We start from the raw sequence: 26,527 nt of genomic DNA, 5'->3' as shown, positions 1-26,527 counted from the left end.
AATAAATTAACGTGTTACATGACAGAACTCTACAGACAGAAAAATGTTTTGAAGTTTTTTTCACTGCTAATTCTGCAAACTTTTCTCCTAGCTATCTCTCTTCTCTCTCTCTCTCTCGCTGTCGGTTGGGGTTTTATCATTCTCTTTCTTATTCACGTTTTGTCTCTCTCACAATCTATCTCCCTATCTATTTCCATAACTCTTTTATTGATGCCGCACATCAGGTTCTACTATCGGGCGTGATGTCATCATCTGTTATCCTACTTAAAGTGAAATATAGGAGATATACTTTATCATGAATGACCTATCGAGCTTTTTTAGGAAGTTATTTTTAATTGCTCTCAAACGAAGTTTGTAGCAATTATATTAATTCTATTGGTCTTTTATGCAATTTTTTGCTTGACCAATATTTTGTCTGACCCATCAGACTTTTTATCCACAGAAGGGAAAAAAAGAGGTAGCAACCAGTGGGCACTAAATTCTCTAAGACTTTTTCGGCTCACTAGTATCCAAGTACTTGATTCACAGAAACTGTTTTGGAGGCTTAAAATATGGTGTGAAGGGCGGTTCTTAGAAAGAACCGACCCAACCCACTTCACCGCCAAATCAGTCCCCCCCACAATCCCCACCCTGCACATCGTTCAGGCCGTAAAAACCCCATGCAACCAAGGATCCGCTCCCACCGTTGCTCCCCAACTGTTGCCCCCTGCGATGCAGCCCTTCCCCCGCTGTGCTCATCTCACGTCCCTTCAATTTAACTAAAGCGAGCTTCGCTAAACTGCCCCTAGCTAGTGACGAAGCGAACAGCTCTTCGGTTGTTTGAGAGCAAATCGCCCGACGTTAGTGGGTTATGTTTACGTCAGCAGTCGCACGTATTACTTTTTAGTAGCTCTCGAAAGAAGTTTGAAGCAATTATTGTAAACATGTGTGTCTTTTTTCGTACAGATTTTTATTCTGAGTTTATTCTGTTTTGGTCCCCACCTTAGTGAGCTAATATTTTTACGCCCACCATTCGCAGGTGCTATTTATTTTTACATGGTAGGGTGCTACATAACAACATATAATTTCTAACTGCGGAGCGTAAAACAGAATCGATCCAAACTTTGCGTGGCTGTTTTTTGCGCCGTTGTTCCAAAACAATCTTTGACTCCTCGATTGACTGTTCACGCTTGAGTTCTTATTTGTTCAGTGATCTGAGTTGCTCTTATGAAACGTTTGTTGCCAATATAAAAGCGATAGCTTAGTGGATAAGTTGTTGAACTACCATCGTCGAGGGGTGGTTTACAAACCCCTGTGGGGAAGGCGTTTTGCCCCCCCCCCCCCAAAAAAATCTAAGCTGAACCCCCTCTAAATTAAATTCCTGTTGCCTTTCGTATGAGAGCAGTTCATCCAACGTTAGTCGCTTTGAGTTTTTGGATCTATTCTGTCCCCCCCCCAGTGTTTTTAATCCCCCCTGTTAAAAATTATATGTTATATAGCACGTTACTAAGTAAGAAAATTGCACGTGCGCCTGGGGGTCATAAAAGATTTATGCTTACTAAGCTGGGGGGGGGGGGCAAAACATTATAGATCCGAGTTTTTAAATTGTAACATGCTGGATAACAACACGTAATTTGCAAGGGGGTCGTGAAAACCACAAAGTGGCCAAAATTGAACAGACTCTACACATTTTAAAAGCTATTGAATTGTTTTTTTCCGGCGACATACAGCTTTTGTTTAGAGAGATATATGCACGGACTTTTATCGCAAGTCAAATCGTTTTGCAGCTTTTCTTGATTTTTATGTATAGGTTACGTGACTTTGATATTAAACTAGAACCACGTCGTCGTTGAGATATAAGCCTGCATATCGAAGTGAAGTTAGCAGAATTATGTAATCGAGTTTTTTTAATGCCCGATCTCCACAGTGTCCGATTATACATTGCCGCATTTTACTATATGCAGTGCTAATTTTCAAAGTTGCAACTTTTTTGTGTTCCAAGCAATGTTACCGCATAAGTTGCTAAATTCTGTCTGGCATCTCAAACCCTTTCGCGGCTCTTGAATGATGCCAGATTTTCTCAGTGACTTCATCAGAACTTGAAACTTTGAAAGTTTTAAAATTTGGCACTGTTTATAGGAAAAACAAGGAGGCTCAGTAATGTGCGTTCGCACATCAAGTTCCGACCGCGCTCATCTACATTTTTCACTTAATTGTGAACCAAATGAGGAAGAGATAAAAAAAATAACATATCAACATATCATTAGACAAACTACTAAAAGAATAAAACAATCTACTCTAGAGGGCCTATGAGACCTGCGGTTACCATAATATGACTACCAGAAAAGGCGGCAATAAAAATCAAATAGTTAAAAATATTAATTACGACCAAAACTACTTGTCCATTTTTTGAAAACCACTATTTACCAAACCAAAATGGCAACAGACAAAATTCATTTTAAGAAGATTAACCGGTACTTTTTGGAACGAAACATGGGACTTTTCCTCAATGCGACTTGGCAACAAAGCACGACTTGAGCAAAATGGGCAAATGTTGATTAAAACATTGCTTTTTTTTTAAAAAAAAAATAAGAATTAAATTCGATCTGATTAGAAACATTACGCATCAAATGAAATTATTGAGAGAGTCTTTTATACCTCAATAGAGAGCGACTGAGGCCTTTCATTATCCAGGATATGTCATACGACTAAAAAAAGAACGACCAATTTCAGGCAAAAACGAAAAATGTGCACGAAAAATTTTGCAGGAAAACGATGTCCCCCCAATCAATTAAATATTAAGCTGATCACTAAAAACAAAAAAAAATCTTCGTTTGCATTTTTGCGGGTGACAACATTTGTAAGTCAAATGACGCCCATTAATGTGATACTGTGAAAAACCTACAAAAAAGGGACAATTTTGCAAAAATCACGATAATTGGTTTTATGAAAACTGATTGTTCCAACAAGAAAGACCATTTGAGGAAAATAAAACCGTTATGAAGAGCAAATTGAATTTCAAAAGGTAAATGAATTGTATATAGAGATGCTTAGCTACAATTTAACAGAAAAAAAAATTGGCGGATCTCAAAAATCTTTCTATTTTTTTATTAAAAATTACATAATTTCAAAATTCATAGCAAACAAAAGCTTGCGACTAAAAGAATAGACAGTTTGTCTTGAAACTACTCGGAAAACTTATTGCGACTGTTATTAATGAGACTAAATCATAAGACTATAAAATAACATTAAGTGCAAGCTGAGCTAATAAGTTTCACAAACAACTTTAAGAAACCACAGTTTTGAAACCATTAAATTTCTAAGATTTTAGCGGCGTCAAAATAACATCTTCATTTGCGTCTTTTTTAATCATCACAACATCTTTTTGAAAAAAGGCTACCACAAAATGACATCAAAAAACCACAAAAACTAAAGAGTATCTAAACTTCACAAAATTCTTCTGAAACAAATTGTCTAAGCCCTGAAGGCATCAATTAAAAAGTTTAAACAGAAAGATTCAACAGAAAGATTCAACAAAAAGTTCAACAGAAAAATTATTGTTTGATTCAACAAAAAATTAAAAAGGGCTCTAAATACTGAGGCTACTTTACGAAAATGATACAACATTGTAAAATACGAAAAAAACGCAAACCAGAACAAAAAGGGATAAGTTGAAGAATACTATTACTTTTTTTAGAAATTAAATTCGAAAGTCAAAACAGCCAGTAGTAATTTACCGATATCAGTTATTTAAGTTCACTTGTTTACCTATAGTTGGCCACTCAGACCTCTAATTACACACTATTTGGCATATTACAACAAAAACTAACAACAGATAAAGGGAAAAAATTTAAAAAAAATCCAACAATTTCTGCAAGAGAACGGTGTCGCAGCCCTTCAAACCATATGTTATGAAAACAAAAATTATGTTCACATTCAAATGTTGTAAAATTTTTTTCATTTAAATTGTTAAACAATGTGACGATATACAAAAAGAGACAATAACAACAGCAAAAATGGGCAACTATGCACAAAAATCAGAAAATTGAAAACTCTCTGTTAAAACATTAATGTAGTTCCAAAAGCAAGAAAACTTTCTGTTAAAACACTCGGCCACAAAATTTGTTTTAATTTATAAGGAGGAAAGGTTGAACTGTACTTACCGAGAAAAAGCAAAATGTTAAAACTAAAAAAATATAAAAAAACTGACAAGCTCAGAAAATCACAGAAATTTCCTTAAAATAAATACATTCAATAACAAAAGAGACATTAGGTAACAACGAAAATAACATAGAACAAATGTTAACATAGAAAATGTTTTTTTGCCCCCTTGAGGGAGAAATTTAGAGCTTTGAGTGCGTAGCCTTAAAAATCAGACTGCCAAAAGAATAACAATTGAAAGCAAAAGACAGGAATTCAGTTAAATTTTACTAATACTTTTCCTCAAAGACAAAAAAACCCTTTGATTCTCTGAAAACAAACTGTATCTACAATCGACTTCAAGTTGACGTAAATTTGAGCTGTCAATAATGGAGCCGTGAATAAAAAATATTGTCAGTAATTAACATTAAAAAGACAAAAGCAAAATATTTTGAAAAAAGGCAGCATCAAATTAGAAACCAAAAAGTCTCTGATTCTAAGAGTCTATGATTTTATCGAACCTCTCCCTGATTGTGTCGCGCGCCCTGCAAACCAACCAAGTATTCCAAGTTTTTGCGAATTAGACCAATTGTTGAGTGGAATTCTTCAATTATTGAAATAAAAGATGCATTTTGTATAATTATCGAGTTAAATCTGCAAAATACGTCAAAGTTTTAATTTCAGAAGATTTTCATATTGCACCTAATTGCAACTAGTTCTCAAAAATTTATCAAAAATTTTTGCCAAAAAAAACTTCAATCAAACAATTCAGTAACGCGGTTCTATCTCTAACGGTAACAACAACACTCTGCTGTTAAAAATTTTTTGAATTATAATAGCGAAATTGTGCCAAATTTTAGCCAAAATTACTGAAAATGTGAACAAAAACTGTCGAATGTTCACAAAACTTTAACCTCGATAACTCCCTGTAAAACACAAAAATCGAAAAAATCTTTTTAGTTCCGTATTCTACGCTGGACGGGCTTTTTAATGATACTACTCACAATTCTCTACGATGAATATATCGGTAGACCAAAATTGACTGAACAAAAAAAACCCAGTTGAGTATATAGTTCCTCCCTCCCCACTGAAGTGGGGGTTGGAACAATTAGCGCTCTAGTGTTTGACACTGCTGAGATGCGGAACTTTAAAACTGCACGTGAGTGTCACAAATGACAGCTCTTTTGGGTTTAGTGGTCTACTCAATGGTCGAAGAATAGCAAAGGAGATGTATCTCCTGCAACTTTGGAAGAAAGATACAGTAGTAGCTCGGATCTGTTGGCCGATAACACTCACTTGCCATCCTTATCACAAACCCAGAAGTATTTTGCGCGGCGGGCGAGGGTGTCAATGTCAAGGAAACAAATGCATCTGGCAATTTCAGTGTGCTTTGGTGTCACCTTAGTGACGCTTTTCCTGTTTAACTTAGTTTTGTGCTCTGATGTCATTCAGTTTGAACATCCAATGATTGTGATGAGTTGTCTTTCTTTGTTTCAATTTGTTTGTGGTGCAGTGTTTGGTACCTCATTTTACCACTTCTACTACTACAAGTGTGCTAATAGTGCCTACTTACAAGCTAGCCTTAGCCTAAACCAAATCTGCGGCGATGCATACCTTAAAAGGTAAAGTGTAAATAAAAGTTAACCCGTACCTAACGTCCATAAAGAATCAGTACTGAATCAGACTCTGAATCAGAGGATTTCAGAGCTAAATGGGACATAACAGAGTGTGAATGGTACTGATATATTTCTGAGAATCATTCTGATTCAGTATACTGAATTACTCTATAAATTAGGTATGGGAATTCAAAATTCATCTTGTAAAATTAGATTTATTCTCAATTGTTAAGCTGCTCTCAAGCAGAAGTCTGTTGTGTTTATTATATTAATTGAATTTTGCAATATTTGCAAAATTTTAATCAGAAAATTTAGCCATTATAATCAGCTCAATGATGCCTTAATATCTTGTTCATTAATTAAAAATTTGTACATCTGAATAAATTTTAGTTTTTAGTCGGGTTCATACACATTGCGGAGACAAGTTTCTAAGTTTTTGCGCGTGTTTTGAGACATTTAGTTGCTTCATTCGAGCGCTGATATCAGCCTTCCCCACCAGATATTCTCTTTGAGAGATTTGTGAACTAGTATATGTGTTATCCTTTTGAAGGCCCTTGCATATTAATTTTTAAATGCAAAGGGAAAACACAAATCTTAATAAAAAGGCATAGCTGTTGTTTTAAGGGTTCACGACAGCTCTTATTGTTGACATGTTTGCTTTGTTACAATTTTCGCCAAATTTACTCATTTTCAGAACTATGAAAACCAATTTTTTTTTTCGCTCATTTCATCGGGCAGTGAATAAAATAACAATTAACTGAGTTCCCCAAATTTTGGCGCCTGTTGCAATTTCCGGCCAAAATGTCCGGGACAAAAATTTTACTCGATGGAAAGATATCACGGACTTGAGTTATTTGAGCACAAAAAATGTTTAAGTCTAGAAGGAAGTTTAAGAAAACTTATGATTTTCGCATGTTCTGCTCACACAAATTATTTTTTAAAGAGGGAGCTAGCTAACTTCACTTGCACATAACTAATTGCACTCGGTAGCATTTACCTTGTAGCATTTATATAGGTCTTGTTGGTTTTCTTATATGGTTCTGCGCTTGACGGTTTCCGTCTGATGCGATTGAGTTTTCTTCTTAAAAACGGGATAACCAGGCATAAATTGGAGGGCGTAAAGTCGCTAAGACTTTTATTATATATTTTATTATTACTATATATATATATATATATATATATATATATATATATATATATATATATATATATATTATATAAGACTCTCAAACTATGAAACTTGGAACTTATCACATAGATAAGGGAACGCAAAAAATTTATAGTAAAAAAATTTGGATCTATCCTTGACATTGTATGATAAAATAGAAACCAACCCAAGAAAGAACAAAATTTATTCAGCGGACATTCCAATGAACAAATTTCTTCACATGGATTCTGAAATTTTTATATATTTAAAGTAATTGAATCATGAAATGACTTAAAATTTTGACTTACATTTCTGCTCAATGGCTCTGCAATGTATCCATGTGAGTTATTTTGACCACAGCAATTTCGTTTTCAGAAATTTTGGTTCTTATAAGTAAAAGTTTTGTAAAAAATTCTTTTCCGTTGTTTATCAATTCATGGTTTTCGAGACAAATGCTGTTTTGTCCTGGTCTTTTTGATGTCATCACAGTTTAAAAATCTAGGAAAATCTGACTTTTACTTTTTGCATTTTTTTTCCTTTGTCTCGAATAATATCTTAATACCTGCCAATTATTGTAATCCCTGATATATATATATATACATATATATATATATATATTGATAGCAGGATTACGAACACTGTAGCGCAAACACCCCGATGAGGCGGGACGAGTTTTGGCACGTTAGAGATTGAAGCTGTTAAAGCTCAAAAGAAATTTGAGAGAATAAGATTTAATTTTAGGAGATTCAAAAGAGAAGAAAATTGTGAAGATTTTAGCAAAACTCAGTGGTATGTATAGTCAAAAAGATAAATATAACATTTACAGTGTAAATCTGTTAAAAAGTTAATGTATCAAAAATCAGGCGATTTTGGGGCGTATGAGTGGGCGTCATTTCATTATTACATGCAAAATTTACTTCACTTGAGATGGTTCACAAAGTTACATTTCCTATTCAATATTAGTACATAAATATCAATATTTGACGAACATACAGAACTAAACTGATTTACATTCATTTTCAAAATTTTGAGCTGCAGTTGTCGTTATAAATCTGGTAAGTTTGTTTTCTTTCTGAGTTTATCAACATAAGTTAAGTTTCTAAGCTCTAAGATATTTTCTAAGTTCTTTTCTCTGCTCCAATACCCCCACTCAGATTGTTGCCGCTAGGTAAGAATCTGGACTCGCCCAATAGTTGTTCTCGATGTTGTTCTACTTTTTGCTGTGGCGAAGATTTTGTCAGAAGATCTGCTGCCATTTCATCTGTTGGCGTGTAGATCAATTTGATTGAGTTGTTATTAACTCCTTCTCGGATGAATTGATATTTCGTGTCGATGTGCTTGGATCGTTTGTGAAGCACCGGGTTAGTTGCAAGCTTTATGCAACTCTGGTTGTCCTTTCCAATGGTTGTGGGCTCAAACTGTTCGTACCCCAGTTCTCTGAGAAGACCACGCAAGAAGATGGATTCTTGCACCGCGGCAGCTAAACCCTGGTATTCTGCCTCACAAGATGAGAAGGACACTGTCGGTTGCTTTTTGACTTGCCAACTAACAGATCCCTCACTGTCTCCCAGCTTGAAATAGTATCCTGTGGTCGATCGTCTATCATTTACATCTCCACTCCAGTCTGCATCTGTTTCGCCAACTAGAGTGCTGTTGCTGGTTGATGGAAAAAAGAGTCTAAGAGATTTATCATGTTGTAGGTATCTCAACACGTGCTTGCTAGCATTGAAATGCTCAACAGTTGGGTCATTCATGAAGCGTGATAAGACATTTGTGATCCACATGATATCTGGTCTAGTTTGCTTAGCTAGGTAAAGTAATGAACCTAATAGACTTCTAAACTCATGTGAATCTACTCTTGCTGAATTTTCCTGAGCTACTTCAAGTTTTAGGTTATTTTCTGCTGGCGTTTTGATTGGTTTGCAGTCTTGCATATTGAAATGTTCTAAAATGTTTTGAGTGTACTTTTCTTGATCTAAAGTTATTCCTTTTTCTGTCTTCAGAATTCTCATTCCGAGAAACCATTCAAGATCTCCTCTGTTGTCCATTTTAAACTTTGATTCTAGTGAACTTTTCAGTTTGTCGATCTCGGTTTGACTGTTTCCTGCTATGACTAAGTCATCAACCCAGGTTAGAACATAAAATTTGTCATCTTCTTTGTTTTTTAGAAAAAGACAGTAATCGTGTTTACTTCTCTCAAAACCTTGCTGAATTAGAAAATTTGAAAGCTCCTGATACCAATTTTTGGCTGCTTGCTTCAGTCCATATATTGATTATTTAAGCTTACTAACTAACTTGTTGCCATTGCTGTCTAACTTTTCGAAAACTTTTGGTTGCTCTAGATAGACTTCTTTGTCTATTTTAGGATGCAAATAAGCTGATTTTACATCCATTTGTTTTAAAGAGAAGTTTTCGATAGCTGATAAAGCTAGTAGAATTTTAAAGGTTTCAGGTTTGCTTGTGGGAGCAAAGGTATCCGAATACTCAATTCCCTCAATTTGTTTAAAATATTTTCCTACATAACGAGCTTTAAACTTATCGATATTTCCCTTTGAATCATGTTTAATTTTGTACAGCCATCGGCCAGGAATAATATTTTAACCTTTTTCTTTTGAAACTAAATCCCAAGTTTGTGTTTCTTTTAAACTTTCTATCAATGTTTTCATTGATTCAAGCCATTTGTCTTTTTGTTCAGAATTAATAGCGTTTTCAAAATTTTCCGGCTCGATGAAATTTTTTGTTAATGTGCTTTGAACAGCATGAGAATAGTTTTTACCAAAACGTTCCGGAGGCGCTCTAGACCTATCACTTCGCTCAAGTTCTGTATCTTGAGCTGCTTCCTTTCTCAATCTTTTCATTTCATCGTACTCTGACCAAAGTTGGAAGGTCTTTTGGTCTCCTGAAGGAATTGCAATTTGACCTAGCTTACCTATCATTTGCAGTCTTGAGGGTGGTTTTACTTTTTTCTGTTGTGAGTTTTTGACAGGTACTGGAATTTTTGAAGGCTTTCTTTCTATGTTTTTCACTGCAACATTTGGATTAAACTTTACATTAATTTTGGATTTTGGTTTGACGCTAGGACTTGGTTTTTCTTCTTTAAGTTCTTGATCAACTTCAGTTTCTGTATTGCTTTCTTTTTCTTGAACGCTCTCTGTTTCAGTTAATTCAACCTCTGAATTTAACTCACTTGAGGTGCTTGTATCCTGAAGTTCTTCTTTTACTTCGTCTAAGTCTAGATATAGAAAGTTGTCGTCTATATCTTCGGTTTCATTATGAAAACCTGGTAGATTGTTTTCATTGAACCTAACGTTTCTAGAAGTGAAAATTTGCCTAGCTTTTATGTTTTGCAACAAATAAGCTGTTGTGTTATCAGAGTCACCAATGAACAGGCACTTTGTTGCTTTTGGATCAAACTTTGATTTCTTACTGGCATCACGATTTTTTGAATAGGCTACACAACCAAATACTCTTAGATGGTCGCTTCTCAGTTTTCTGCCAAAAAGTTTTTCAAAGGCTGATTTTGTATTTTTGTCTTTGACAACTAAATTTTTAGCATAACAAGCTGTATCTACATCTCGAACCCAATAGCTTTTTGGCAATTTTGAGTCTATTAGAAGGCATCTTGCAGCCTCTACTACTGTTCTATTAAAACGTTCTGCAACACCATTTTGCTCGGGTGTTTTTGGAACTGTGAAGTCATGAGCTATTTCCTTGCTTATGCAAAATTTTTTAAAGGCTTTGTTTTTGTATTCTGTTCCATTATCAGTTCTCAAAATTTTTGGTCGGCCATATTGTGCAACATACTCTTTGAAAGTTTGCAATGCCTGCGTTTTGTATTTCAAAAATTTTACTACTGCGTAGCCCATGAATTCGTCTATGAAACTAATGGCATATCTGTTGCCCCCTATACTTGATGGACCAACTGGTCCAATAACGTCAGAGTAAACTCTTTCTAGTTTTTGAGTTGCTTTGTTATCGCTCACTTTTGGAACAGGCTTTTTCGAAATTTTTCCCAAAGCACAATCTTCACAAAAATCTGAAGCTTGGGAAGCTTCGTCTGTTGTATTTGCTACATCTCTAAAGTTCAAATGTCCAAGTCTTTTGTGCCAAAGTTTTGCTTGACACGTGCTCCCACTTAAGTTTGAAAAGTGGTGCTTATTTTCTTTTCTGTATGGTAAGAAGAACAATTTGCCTCTTCTTATCAATCTGAAGCTTTCTTTGCTTCTGAGTTTCAGAACTGACTGAGCTTTGGTGCGAAATAATTCGCATTGATTTTGAACTAAACTTGAAACTGAAATTAAATTTGTTTTGTACTCTTGTATATGCAGAACTTTTTCAAAAGTCAACTTATGTAGCACACTTTTAGTGTCTCGTGCTTCCAAATCTACGTCTCCTATTCCTTCAACTTTTGTTTTTCCTCCATCTGGATTGTTAACTGTGGTTTCTAGTTTTTGATAATTTTTAAACCAAGTTTTATCTATCATCATGTGATCAGTACTGCCTGAATCTACGACTAAATCAGTTTTTGAAACTTCAAATGAGCTCTCAGCGCTTAAACTAGATGCTAAGCCTTTATGCGGACTTTTTTGTTGATGTTTACATGCACTTGCTAGGTGGCCTTTAGCCTTGCATATACTACATGCAGCGTTTTCTTTTTTGTAACAACTAGCTGCTAAATGTCCAGGTTTGTTACATACAAAACACAATCTAGGGCCTTTGGAGCTACTAGGCTTAGAAAAAGTCTTCCTAGTATGTGATTTGAATGAAGAGTGTATACCAATTTGATGAGAAGCGTTCTGTGCTGACATGGCAACGTGCTGATCCACCTCCACATCATCTCTCTGTCTGCGGCTTTCCTCAAAGTCGGTGAGATGCTTCCTCAGTTCCACAAAGCTCTCCTGCACCACAAAATGCTCGTATCGTTGTGGAAAACCGTTCAATACCATTGCATTAAACAACGTCTCAGAAAACTCCTCACCAGCATGATGCAATCGGGTGACCAGTTCTTGCGCTCTGATGAAGTACTGGTAGATGGCTTCGTCCTCTCGAAGTTGTAGTCTGGCCAACTGCCTCATCAGACTGATGACTGTGGTTGTCTCATCGCTTCTGAAGCGTTGCTGAAGAAGTTGCCACGCTTTCTGGCCATCTACGAGACCCTTGCGGTTCACACAGTCATGTCGGATGAGCATGAGGCTGCTGGCATCTAGCGTCATTGCCAGGTAGCACCAAATCTGATTTTTGCGGCTCTCATCTTCCTGTACAACTGTATCTCTAGCTTGAGTCTGTGCCTCGTGTTCTCGCGTTTGCGCATCATTGGCATCTTCCCTCAGTGGTGTTGGCCTGTAAGGTAGCTCAACTGTGTCTGTGAGCGTTTCAAAGAGGCCCTTGGTTTGTGCAAAGGCAGAGAAACGAGTGCTCCATGTTGGGTAGTCCTCTGCCAACCCGCTAAACGTCATCCACTTCAAACTATTGTTTGATGGTTCAATTATGAAGCTTGAACTTCAACTTTTCTTTCACAATTTCTGATTTAGCTTTTATTTACGAGGGAAATCTCAAATTTTTTATCTTAAAACTCTCGTCAATCTAGAAGAGCTAAAACTGCCAACACTGACACTACAATCTCAACCAAAACTCTATTAGCTTGTCAACGGTCTGATGGCTGGGCCCACAACCTGTTAGCAGGATTACGAACACTGTAGCGCAACAACCCCGATGAGGCGGGACGAGTTTTGGCACGTTAGAGATTGAAGCTGTTAAAGCTCAAAAGATATTTGAGAGAATAAGAATTAATTTTACGAGATTCAAAAGAGAAGAAAATTGTGAAGATTTTAGCAAAAATCATTGGTATATATAGTCTAAAAGATAAATATAACATTTACAGTGTACATTTGTTAAAAGGTTAATGTATTAAAAATCAGGCGATTTTGGGGCGTATGAGTGGGCGTCATTTCATTATTACATGCAAAATTTACCAAACTTGAGATGGTTCACAAAGTTGCATTTCCTATTCAATATTAGTACATAAATATCAAAATTTGACAAAAATACAGAACTAAACTGATTTACATTCATTTTCTAAATTTTGAGCTGCAGTTGTCGTTATAATTCTGGTAAGTTTGTTTTCTTTCTGAGTTTATCAACATAAGTTAAGTTTCTAAGCTCTAAGATATTTTCTAAGTTCTTTTCTGTGCTCCAATATATATATATATATATATATATATATATATATATATATGAGATTGTCTGTCATAGATAGATCTTGTTTTTAGAATTTCATGCAAAGAAATTATGAGTTGGTATATATGTTGACGGTTTTTGTCAAGAATCTAACCAAGATCGTATCACGATTTGTCAAGTTTTCGTGTTGTGATTTTCAATATGTTGATACACTAGTTTCACGGGAATTTTTTAGCGCTGCCGATGAAACATTTACTTCCAGAAAGAATTTTAGGGCTTTTAATACTAAAAACACCAAAAAACTACAACAGTTTTCCAGAAGTTAAGTAAAATTTTTTGTTATGGCCAGTGATTAAAACTAATAGATGTTCTGCACTTTAACTCAAATTTAAATATTTGTACACATTTTCTATTAAAAGCCTATTTTTAATTTTTTGCTATCAAGTAAGCAAATTGGTTTGCTCATTTTTTAAAGATTAGATTATTCTTTTCCTTTTAGAAAAAAAATTTTAAAGGTATTTAATTTTGCAACTTACGCTAATTTACAGCTTTTTTTCTTTTTGTTTTGAAAAATGCATATAAAAGTCCCGCTAATAGAATGACAATCGATCCACAAATAAAAGCCAGTACAATTTTCCTATCATAAAAGTAGTTTCAGATTTATTAACTTAAACATTTTTTCGTCTTAAAAAATGAAAAATTATAGTGAATACTAGAACTACCGACTGATAAATGAGCGACATAGTAAATCAACTTTTCCTCTGAGGAATTAGCGAGAATCATCAAGAATTTTCTGAATAGAAATCTCTTACACTATTGTATCCAAAAAAGCTTGCATTATCCAAAATTTAACAAATTCAGTGTTAAATTTAAAACATTATAGACGGTTTTTCAGGTTTTATCACAATTTTGATGAAAATGATCAGAAATAGAAGTCAAAATCTTCCCGCCGACTTGACTCTGGCCTTGGTTCATGTACAGTAGAAGGTGATTGGCTTGAACTGCAGCTGTCTTCAATTTTCTGTTCAACTGTCACTGCCTCGATATCTGATTGGTTGATGCTGACAGCTTCTTCTATCTTCTGATTGGCTGACTCAGATTGGACTTCAGTGCCTTCGGATGACATTATTGGTCTCTCACTAGTCAAGACATATTTCCCAACGACATTCATTGTCTTCAGTTTCCGCCACAACATTCTGAAATTTAAAATGAGTTCCAAAAAACATTGTGTCACCATGATATAAATTTGGACAAGAAAAAATTTAAAAAATTGCAAAAGAGAGCAGAAATCAGTTTTGCCATTCGCTTTTTTGCGAGAAACGAGATGCAGGTCTAAAAATCTGAAACCTGAATTTTGTACGAAAATTGCGTCGTATGAGTTTCCTTCGTAGCGGACTTTCTCAAAACTCGTAGAGAACATTCTTGCGGGAAATTAAATTGGTCGCGTTTGAAAAGGTATAATTACCAGCGCTTAATAACTTGTATTCTTCGGTTTCGAATTATCGGTCAAACATTACTCACCGAATATAAACTGCATAAATAATAAGATACAAGCTTAGTTTTCAGATTATTATCCACTGCTTAACGAAAGTGTAACTGACTTTATTTCCATTGGTGATATGACAGCTCTGCCCAGTTCGTCGTTGAACTCTTTGCCAACTTGTGTAGACATCTCAATCACTCTCTCACATAGCTCACTGTACCTCTCCACCAGTTTCTACATGTATGAAGACATTTTGTGATAATGCGACATGAAGGGTCTCATTGATAGCCCAGTGGTTACTCTTCTTTATCGTTCCATAACAAAATACAGTTGAAACAAAATACAGTTAAGAAAAAATTTATTAAGGAAAAATTGTATCAAAATATTTGCAAAAGTTCTGAAAAATGATGTTCTCGTTTTAATTAGAGAATTGAAATGTAAGCATTTTCAAAAAAAAAAGTTTCCGGTTGCTAAATTTGTTAATCTTTTGATCAAGTTTGAATATGGTCCAAGACTTGATGTAGGGCACAAATTTAATCGAAAGTTTCATGGAGTATTTTCAACAATTTACAATAATCTTTAAATTTTCATTCTGATAAAATGTATTCACTAATCTTTATTTTTTCGGGACCAGGTAAAATATCAAAAAATAGTTATCCGAGGATAACATTGTATCACTTGTATCTCGCACGAAACGTCGGCCAAAATTGACTTTAACAAAAACAGAAAGGCCAGGGTAGTATAAAGTTCCTAACCATTAAACAAATTTGAGGGTTGGAACAATAATAGACCAAGCATAGAGAAAAGCAGAGTAACTCAAGCTAAATCGATTTTGAAAACTTGAACACTTTACCTGATCTTGATTGGCCAAATCGTGGATGGACTGGCTGAGAACTCTGGGAACCATGTCATGTTTCATCTCACTCTTGGTTGCTTCTATCTTCTTCATTGTGGACAGAATCTCCTCTCTCAGTCCCAACACTATCTCACTCCTGCTCAGTTTCAACTCATCCGGCACTTGATCTGTTTCTGCAGACATAAAAATTATCTCTTGTTAAGGGACAAAAAATTAGTTTGGTTAATAAGCAGGCTTCTTTGTTCTACGGTAAAAGTTCCTGTTTCTTATTTCGCAAAAACAATCACATTAATAAGCATGAATGATAACTGATCATTAAAGTATTAATTTTTTTGCTGAAGGAAGAAAACCTATTTAAAAAATTGCGAACAACAGAGCAAGCAATTTCTTTTCGCAGTAAATTTGTGACAACCAATTTAAAAGTAAATTATGATTACCTCCAAGAAGAGACAATTTTCGTGTCTCTTTGCGAGCCTCAACTCTTCTTCTCACTGACTTGATTTGCTCGTGCAAACTAAACAGTGAAAATAGATAAAGATACTATGCTATCAAAAAGCTACGTACACCTGAAGAATTTTCAAAAAGCGCATTTTGAGTTCAAATTAGTTCGCTAGTAACGGGTCAATACGCCTTTAGCTCTTTAAAATTTTGGAGGCGGTCTGTCTGTTTTCATAATTGTTACTCCGAAATTGGTCATATTGACGAATTTGATTCAGATCGTGACTATTTACTGTCCATTCCAGTGCCTCCCGCTCCTATTCAATGAATAAATTCATTAGAATCTATGATTTATGCACAGGAGCATAATCACATTGAAAATAAGGTCTGGATATTTTTACCCAAAAAACAAAGCGTTGGCTTGTATTAACTTGAAATTGTTGCGTCTTTTGTCAACAAATTTTGTTCCACTTCTTCGCAGAACCATATACGGACAATTTATCAGAGAAAATGTAATTATTTAACCATTTGGTTATCTTTTATGACTTTACATGTTTGGAATCAAGTCCTCAGAAAAAAAACAGGTAATCAGATTAATCCTCATAAACTTCATTTTGCTAACCTTCTGTTGCTCTCCATTAACAACTCGATCTCTGCCTCCATCTCACTGTTACGTGACTCCTCTTCAACTATGACGTCAGACTCCATTACATGGCCCATGTGTCCCCCTCCACCTCCTACTCCTCGTTTGCCTCCTCCTGATGCTGATGTTACAGCAGTCCCAGCTGTGAGGAGACCTGTCACCTCGCTCTCCAGAGATCCGGATTCCAGTTTGTGTCTCTCGTTCAATGCAAGATGTCTCAAGTAGTTCTCATACTCATTCTGCACACATTGTTTTTCCAAATAATGATTTTGTTTATTATAAATAAACAAATCAACTACTCTTCTGTGGTCTAAATGACGCTTCAATTCAATGTTAAATATGTTAAATATGTGATGTTTTTGAACAGATTATTAACAGATGTTTTTGAACAGATGTTTTGTCACAAATTATTATTAATTTACTAATAATTGTTGATATTTAAAATCAAAACTTAAAGGTCATTTGTAAAACAAAATTTTTAGCCGCCAAATTTTTTTCCAGCGGAATAACGTCTGTTTGAAGTTTGCGGGAGATACCAAGTGTGCTGCGGTGAAACGTGTAGCTATAATATGTGAAATTCAAACCAAATTGACCTGAAAACAAAGAAAAACTGACCTCTGATCAGACATTACATGTGCTGAAATCTCTGTGTAATCAGTTTTTTTGAGCGTCAAAAAATATTCTCTTCTCGAATCTTTACCTTCTAATCCGCCTGTGATCAGATTTTTTATGCTCTTGAAATGGCCAATGATCGGACTTTCGCGCAGTTATGATAACATCTTACCAGACTTAAACACCTGATCACAGATCCAAAAAATTTACTTCTGATTAGACCAACTCCAGGTCATTGCATTTTTTGCATTTTGGGTTGCAGGACCTTGTAATTTGAGCAATTTTTTTTCTGTAGTGAGTACAAAATGGTATGATAAGAGCGTCGTCATTTAAGATTGGACTTCCACTCGAAACAGATGTAAAACATATTTTGTTCAAATTATGGTTACCTTAATGACTGCAAGAACCGGTCCAAAAATAGGCAAGTCTTTGACGAGGTCATCCCATATCTGTCCGTGGGCAACCACTTTTTCCAGATTCGGGGATGAAGCACGGATAGTCTTTGAAGGAAATGAAGTGAGCAGCTAAAGAAAAACTTTAAAGTTTCTTGGAATTTTTCTCAAACTTCGAAACTGTTGTTGTCTTGCAAACATCTACAACGAATATCTCTTATGATAATCAATCAAAAAAGCTGTGAAATAACAAATAGTAATTATACTACTTCCAAAATTTTATTTGGTTTCTGGCTAATTTTGCGAAACTGTCGTTAGTATAATTGTTTGCAAATTCTGTAATTTTTTTTTTGTAGTTTTCCAAAAGTTTTCTGTTTTGCTAACCTTTCTGAGTTTGTCTTTGTAGTACTTGGAAGCCATGTTGTTTGAAACTAACTTCACTTCTCGATTCTCAAAGTTCAACACTCGGCTTTGAAATCCCAGAAATCCCGAGAACTGGTCTTTCTTGGTAGCTCCATAGAAATGAGAAGTGAGGAATTTAGTCTTGGCTTCTCCTGGGGTGCCTGGAGGAGTGGGGGTGTGAGAGGGTTTCTTAATCAATTGTATTTTGGGTAGCTTAACTTCTCCTGGTTTCACTTCTTCCACTTGCGGAGCTTTGTGCCAGTTGCTACCTGAAACAAATTGATAAAAAAAACGGGTTTAAAAATCTCCCAAAATTCAATGTGAAAACTAATAATTGGATATCGTATTAAACATGCTTACTTAGAAGGTGGCGGAAGCCTGCAAGACCTCACTTAGATAATATGGAAAGTGCTTAAATTGTGCACGCAAATGAACATATCGAATATATTGAATAAATAATACAATTAGGGGATTGAGCCGAAAATAAACATTGACCACATTTTCAATGTATTAAGACACAAAAAGTGGAAATAAGCACCAAAAATGAGCAAATTTACTCGAACAAAATTGGTAAAGGGAAGTTAGAAGTGAGTTTAAATTTTGACTCTTTATTTTGTTCTAATTTTTGTCAAAAACAAGAGATCACGGCCAACCTTACAACTACACCTTTGAATTTTGATTTAAGTAAGATCTCTTAATCTAAACCCTAACTGAACGAACTCTATTGATATCTGACCTAAAGTGGGATGAAGATTCTGCAGGACTGAAATCTCATTGATCGTAGACTCATCAGCTTCGTAAATCCCGAGGTCTTCCGACGTCAAAGACCCCTTACGCTCCTCATTCTCCGGGATCTCTTCATTCGTTCCCAAAATGAGCTGATCATCCTCGAGTTCTGTAATTTCCAGTTCCTGGTCAGGCAGTGGATTTCTAGTTTTAGCTGAGCTTGTTCTGGGAGGTGCTTGTTCGCTTGCTGTGTCCTCGAATACTGTCGATAGTAGGTTGTTAGCACCCGCTGTGCGCATCACAAATTCTTGCAAAGCGTAGTTCATTGTTTTGTATTCTGACACACCTTTGGCAGGTTTCCCCTTCAGCTTCACGGGCTTTTTGTGTTCGGACTTTTTCTTGATTGGTTTTGCGTATTTTTCTCCCCATTTCAACTCAACATCCCTAAAAACAGTATTGACTTCAGATTTTGTGCGGGGCTTCAGCGAAATATGATACCAAATGCTAACGATTAAGCGTCTAATGAATTAAAATCTACCAATTAAACTAACCCCAATTGGGCAGGTACAATCGGGTTCAGATGTCGTTCGTTCAGGTGTCCTTTTGTGAAATCATCGATGTTTGATCTTTGTCCTCTGGAGACAGTCGTAACTATTTTAGACAGGTCATTCGACAGAGAATTCGAGGTAACCCTGCTTACAATACTGAAACACAAGAACGTAAGAATTTTTTACATAAAGTGTACGGCAGAAACCGGAACAACAGTCGGAACTGTTTCCCTTTTCCCTGGACAAAACTTTTGTCGTGATTACCATTTCTGAAGAAACCGATGCTTGCTTTTGCACTGTTCATAATGATTTCTTTAGCCTGATAACAAGTAAGGCTATCCATTGCCATTTTTGTATACGTATAAACTGAGCCTCAGAAAACGCATTGGAGCATACTTCTATGGAAAAGTGTTAGTAGTCGAACTTGATAATGCAAGAATTATATTAAAAGGGTTGGTAGGTAACAATGAGATAATTGAAAAATTAGCCTAACTTGATAATAAAAATGCTCGCTGATATTTCCGTACGCTTTTCAGGATCACAGTAAAAATTAGCAACTAAAAAGCCTGATTCATAAACGTTCAAAGCTCAAAGCTTATTGTATTTACGCAACATTAGTGGGGTGAGGGACTATAAAATTAACCGTTTTTTTGTTCAGTCAAATTTGGCCTTTCGATATATAATCATAGAGATTTGTGAGTAGTATCATTAGAAAGATTTTCCAGCAAAGAACTTGAAATTGAAAACAATTTTTATCGTTCTCTCTTGTGTTTTGGGGAGTTATTGAGGTTTGAATTTTTTGTTAGCGTTCATGTGTTTTGAGCTGAATTTTTTCACCATTAACCTAACTAATGTTCAATTTTTGTTCTAAAGGTTTGTTTAAAACTGGCGTCTCAAACTATGGAATTCGCTAAGTTTTGGACCAATTTATTAGACGCACAGCGATAACAAGGATAGTTTTAGTCATAGTGGAATTTAAAAAAAAATCTTTGATTTATATTGGGTCGCAGTTTCTTTCAAATCTTTTCACAAAATTTTTTCCCATGGAACGCAGACAAATTAATTTTCATGTCAGTTTTTTTAAAAGGCAGAGCTCATTTACGTTCAAACGCGGCCCCATGAAACTATATTTTGTTCTCAGGGAACAAGTTATTTTTTTAATGGTTTCGACATTAAATGATCGCACACTTTAAGTTGTTTTTTTTTTTAATTTTTTACCGCTCTGGCGGGCTTATATAGTCTAATGACCGGATATCAATTTGTGAAGAAATATTTGCGTCCTACAGATGAATAAATGAACCTATCTAAAGTTTCAGTTGTTCCCGTATTGGCTGCTATAATTTCGAGGAGACTTTTTTCAAAGTTTTTATTGATTTCGTATTCCTTTTATTCTTTTTTCTGTCAATTTATTGCTCGACCCCACAAATTTCAGGACTACTCCATTGCTATTGAAATAAGAATTAATATGTTGATCAGCTTCAATTTTTAACTAACGGTTTCACGTTTTTTTCTAAACAGTAAAATGGTTTTGTGGTTTTGTATTTTTGTCACATAATTCTTCTATTGATGTCTTGTCTCTCTAGAGAGAAGAACAGTTGAACATATTTGAAATAGCTTTGTCACTTCTTTGGCACTTTTTTATGGATCTTTAACTTTGGTATCCTTATGTTTCTCTTGTGTTATTCGCAAGAATTGTTCTAATTGTTTAGAGTTGTGTCTGATTTCCTATTGCATTACAGTCAAAAGTATTTCAGTTATTGAGTTAATTGCTTGTGGTTTTGCTTACTTTGGTACCAATGTTCTTCAAAAAAATATGATTGAAAACAAATATCTATAATATATTGAAAGTTTGGTTGTGTTTAGAATTCTTTTTTAAGTCTAGTGAAACTATCACAACAATGAAAGGTCCTTTTGGCACCGAGAAGAGGTTCAACTACGTCTATATGAAGTTTCAGTGAATAACTTAGGTTTTTAGTGCTTTAAATTTTGCAAGTTTTTATTGATTTTTTTGTTTTTGCGTTTCCTTTTTTTTGATTTGCATTCTTGAGAAACGTTAAAATTTAACGTTCACTTGTAACTTGGTCTCATCAATGACATTTGGCATGAATTTGTTTTAAAACAAACAATATATTTTCTATTGGTTTTATTTAACTCCCATTCAAAAACATGCAAATTCTAAAGTTATGAGACAATATGCAACCAGAGTAAACTTTTAAATCAATTCATCATTATTTATTGACTTTATTGGCTTGAAAACTTCCAAATTTTGTATATTGTTTCTAAATTTTCGAATTTTGCTTCGTTTTATTTCTTTTTGTAATCTTAAATGTTTTTCTCACCAATAAAGGTCCTATGGGTTTTGTAACAAGTCTTGTGTTATTCGATTATGTGTTTTTTAGCTGAAAACAAATACTCGTTGTGACTTTTGTAATTATTTGGTTTCAAAAAACTGAACCGACTATTGAATATTGCAACCTTTCTTTTTCTTATTTGTCGACAGTTTACCTATTCTCATAAATTAGAGGTCCATCTGCTCTGTTGTAAAGGACAAGTGAATTGCTGTAGGTTAGATTTTTTGTATGGGATTTTGACTTTGGTACTTAGTATTTTGAAAGATAGATTTTGAATTTTTATCGCAAATATTGTGGTTTTTTTGTTTTGTTGTTTTTCCTTTTTTATATTATCTCGTACGATATATTAATCATAGAGATTTTGTGAGTAGTATCATTAGAAAGACTTGAAAGACCAGCAAAGAACTTGAAATTGAAAACGATTTTTATTGTTCTATTTTGTTTTTTGGAGACCAGCAATGAACTCGAAATTGAAAACAACTTTTATCGTTCTATTTTGATTCTGTGAGTAGTATCATTAGACATACCTGAAAGACCAGCAAAAAAACTCGTAATTGAAAACAATCTTTATCGTTCTAATTTGTTTTTTTGGGAGTTTTTGAGGTTTGAGTTTTTTTGTGAGCGTTCATGTGCTTTGAGCTGACTTTTTTCACCATTTGCTTAACTAATGTTCAATTTTTGTTCATTTTTATTGTTGTAAATTCGCGTCTCAAACTATGTGTTTCACAAAGTTTTGGACCATGTAAGTGTTTTTATTAGACGCGCAGCGATAACATGAATAGTTTTAGTCATTATGGATTTCTACAATAAAAAATCTTTGATTCATGTTGGGCCGCAGCTTCTTTCAAATCTATTCACAAAATTTTTCACATGAAATGCAGTCCAATTAATTTTCATGTCAGTTTTTTTTTAAAAAAAGCAGAGCTCATTTACATTCAAACGCTGCCTCATGAAACAAAACTTTGTTTTCAAGGAATGAGTCATTTTTTAATGGTTTTGATAGTAATTGATCGCCCATTTTAAGTTGTTTTTTTGATTATTCACAGCTCTTGTGGGCTTATGTATCCCAATGACTGGATATCAGATTATGAAGAAAAATATTTGCGTCCTACGGATGGTAAATGAAACTATCTAAATTTTCAGTTGTTACCTTATTGGCTGCTATAATTTGAGGAGAATTTTTTCAAAGTTTTCTTTTCATATAATTATTCTTGTTATGTCTTGTCGCTTTAAAATTATTCTCTCCATGTTTTTAGAGAGAAGAACAATTTAACAAAATTGAAATAGCTTTGTCAGTTTTTTTGCAATTTTTTGATCGGTCTTTATATTTTGCTTCTTTATGTTTCTCTTGTGTTATTCGTGTGACATGTTCTAATTGCTTATAGGTCTGCTTGATTTCCTTTTGAAGTATTGTCGATCGGGGTTTTGTTTACTTTGGTACCAAAACCTTTCAAAAATATGATTGAAAACAAAAAAAAATAACATATTGCACGTTTGATTGTGTTTAGAATTTTTTTATGTCTAGTGAAACTATCACAACAATAAAAAGTCCTACTGGCAAAGAGAAGGGGTTCAACTAAGTTTATATGAAGTTTTCGTGATTAACTTAGGTTTTTTGTGCCTTAAAATGTTTGCAAGTTTTTTATTGTTTTTTTTTGTTTTTACCTTTCCTTCTTGTTCTTTTTGATGTCTTGAGAAATGTTCAAATTAAATTTCAACGTTAAATTTTAACTTGGTCTCATCAATGACAGTTGGCATGAACTTGCTTTTTGAACAAACAATGTATTTTCTATTGGTTTCATTTAACTCCCGTTCAATGACATGCACATTCTAAATTTATGAGACATTATGCTACCAAAGTATACATTTAAATCAAATCATCTTTATTTAATGAGTTTATTATCTTGAAAACTTCGTAATCTTCTGAATTGTTTCTAAGTTTTTGAGTTTTGCTTGCTTTAATTTTTTTTGTAATCTTAAATGTTTTTCTCACCAATAAAGGTCCTATGCGTTTTGTAACAAATTTTGTGCTATTCGATTATGTGTTTTTTAGCTGAAAGCAGATACTCGTTGTAACTTTTGTAATTATTTGGTATCAAAAAACTCAACCCACCATTGAATTTTGCCCCCTCTCTTTTTTTGTTGACATTTTACCTAGTCTCATAAATTAGAAATTCATCTGTCCTGTTGTGAACGACAAGTGAATTGCTGTAATGTAGATTTTTTTGTATAGCTTTCTGACTTTGTTACATAGTAATTTGAAACATAATTATTGAATTTTTGTCAAATATTTTGTTTTTTTTTGTTTTGTTGTTTTTCTTGTTTCACATAATTTTAAACTGTATTTGTAATTGGCCCTCTAATGCGACAACGCAATATTTAATTCTGTCAAAGGTTTCAAATTCTACCAATTTTTCTACTCAAAAAAAATTTTTTGGAACAGTATGTGAATTTTTGATAGTTTCCTATCTCATCTTCATTTGGTAGACAATTATGACCAAAATGTCGAAGAGTACGTTCCGAACAATATGTTCCAACCCACATTGCCCAGTCCCCTTCTTAATATAAAAGCCCCATTTTTTATAGATGGTACAATCCTGATAACTCATTTAACTGACTTGGTGTAGAAATGGAATTTCTATCTTACGATATCTTAAGAAAAATAAGAAAACTTCAGAAGTTCCAGCAAGGTACTAACCTTGGGTTATTTCTCAGAAGTTTCGATTTCAGTTATAATGGAAGAATAATGGCTAAGTAAATTAGAAATGTATAAGCGGTTTATTGAACAAATATTGATTTTGATTAGTAATGATAGATCTTACTTTGTCTAAGCTGAAAGGATTTAGAACCTCTAAAGAATCTTAAGATTTCTCAGCTCAAAATAGAGGTTACTTACCAAAGTTGGGATAAACTTAATTCAACCATGTGATTTTTTGAGAACTTTTCCTAAGATTAGTTTATAAAAAGAAATTGGACAGGATTATATCTCAATTAATTACCTTTGCGGAGTATATATACCGCTCGATTTATGTAGATTTTCAGAGCTTCTTTTCACTTTAATTTTGTAGGTGAAGTCTCTCCTTTCTGTTGGTAAAACAGAGAGTTCGTAGTTAGATTTCGGCTTGTTTTTTGATATATATTTCTCAGTTGACATAAGTACTAGAAAATAGTTGTTAGTTATATTTTTTTCTATGTATAGGTTTCTGCCTGTCTTTTTTTATAAGTTAATTAGAGCAGAAGGTCTTGAGGAGAATTAAAGTCGCCTAGAGGGCTAACTTAGAGAAAAACAATAGTTACGAATTATTTTCAAAATTTGTTAGAATTTAGAGGCTAAGGCCCCCGAACCACCTTAGCTGAATTTTAAATTCTTTTTAGCCTAAGATGAGTTTATAAAAATAAATTGGACATGATTATATCTTTTATTTACTTTTGTGAAGTATATATACCGCTTGATATTTGTAGATATTCAGAGCTTCTGTTCAACTTAATTTTGTAAGCGGAGTCTCTCCTTTCTGTTGTTAAGACAGACAGTTCGTAGTTAGATTTCAGCTTGTTTTTCATGTAATTTTCTCAGTAGGCATAAATACTAGAAGTTAGCTGGTGTAAGTTAACTTTTTCTAAGTATAGGATTGTGCCCGTCTTTCTTTATGCGTTAGTTAGGGCAGAAGGTCTTTAAGAGAATTAAAGTCCCCTAGAGGGCTAACTTAGAGAAAAACAATACTTAGGGATAATTTTCAAAACTTGTTGGAATTTAGAGGCTAAGGCCCCGGAACCACCTTAGCTGAATTTTAAATTCTACACTTGGCGTTCTTTAGTAACTAAATTGACAATTAAATTTGATGATTTTATATTAATTAGTCTGCAATACGTTTGCAGTGAAGGCTGCAGACCAACTTCTACTTCTGAAACAGCCTCATCATTGACCAGCTTCCTACTCAAACTAATTCCGATTTTTCATTCAGAATATATCTGCCCAAATGGCTCTAAAAATTCTCACTATTTTGGCTGTTTGGCAGGTTTCGGCGCCTCTTTCCGTTGGTGAGAAACCACTTCGAAATTGAGATTCTTTGAGAAATCTTTATTCACTGCACCTGGTTTCAACAAAGTCGGTTGGCTGTTATCTTGTTTGATTTTTCCAGCACTGCTGTTGTTTTTGTTGCCTCCATACAATTTGAAATCGGGAGGAAATGTCAAGTCTGTGGGTTTCACTGCCAAGCTGCAAAGTTAATGTTTTATTTGAGTATTTGATATAGAAAGGTTCTTCTAAATCAGCAAGCCGAAAACCTGATTTTAGACTGAAGTTTTTGGACTTTATGGTCAGTGGTTAATTTGAACTATCAGTTCCTTGTTGTCTCTCACCTAAGCGTAGGGTTACCGGTGGGGTTACGTAAAAAATAACTCGTCCACGTAAGTCTCACAAATATTTTAGATGATAATAAATAAAATAATACTTGCCTTGCCATCTCCCGGGTAATTATAAGTCCAAAACTAGCAAATGAATATTTTGTCAGTTAAATAAGTTAAATCCGTTGCATATTGTTTACAAAATCCAAGCGAAAGAGCTTTTTTTATACAGATTTTTTTTTTCATTTATACATTTAAAAATGATCACGTTTGCAAATATCAAACATGGTCTATGCACAAAAAGCATATGAATAGAAAAGGCACGCGTATGCGCAAATATAAGTATTGTATTTGAATAGAACAGCACCTGATGTTTTTTCGTTTACCTTTTTTGCTCTAAGCTTTTTATTTTTATTGTGGTTTCAAATAAATCACAGTAAACAAAGCAAAATATGAAGGTTTTTAAAAAATAAAAAATTTATAGACTAGGTTTGAAGATCGGCCTCTGCTAATTTACTTGTTTTTCATCAGAACGTTTACCTTATATGATCACCCGGTTTGATTCATGTGAAATACAATGACGTCATCCAGCACCCTACAATTGCCCCTTGTATTGGTGGACAACCGATCTTTGGTCTCTCTCAACAGTAAGTTGCGTTACAAAAACTGAACA

The 26,527-nt window shown here is 34.3% G+C and overlaps 1 protein-coding gene across 1 annotated transcript; it reads right to left on the bottom strand.

The window, feature by feature from the left end:
* Positions 1–13,851: 13,851 nt before the first annotated feature.
* On the bottom strand, positions 13,852–26,147 carry LOC142356965 (uncharacterized). The gene is made up of 11 exons (XM_075408702.1): positions 25,966–26,147; positions 25,508–25,726; positions 19,163–19,315; positions 18,622–19,055; positions 17,868–18,154; positions 17,481–17,615; positions 16,459–16,718; positions 15,836–15,912; positions 15,396–15,571; positions 14,661–14,776; positions 13,852–14,255 (listed from the first exon to the last, which is right to left on the bottom strand). The coding sequence occupies exons 1-11, from the start codon at positions 25,971–25,973 to the stop codon at positions 13,982–13,984; spliced, it is 2,139 nt and encodes a 712-aa protein (XP_075264817.1). The 5' UTR covers positions 25,974–26,147; the 3' UTR covers positions 13,852–13,981.
* Between the last annotated feature and the right edge of the window lie 380 nt (positions 26,148–26,527).

This window comes from Convolutriloba macropyga, unplaced genomic scaffold, assembly GCF_964194025.1.
Source record: "Convolutriloba macropyga unplaced genomic scaffold, txConMacr16.3 SCAFFOLD_2821, whole genome shotgun sequence".
NCBI classification, from domain to species: Eukaryota; Metazoa; Xenacoelomorpha; order Acoela; family Convolutidae; genus Convolutriloba; species Convolutriloba macropyga.
The sequence above is the reverse complement of the archived record's forward strand: the minus strand, read 5'-3'. Positions and strand labels throughout refer to the sequence as shown.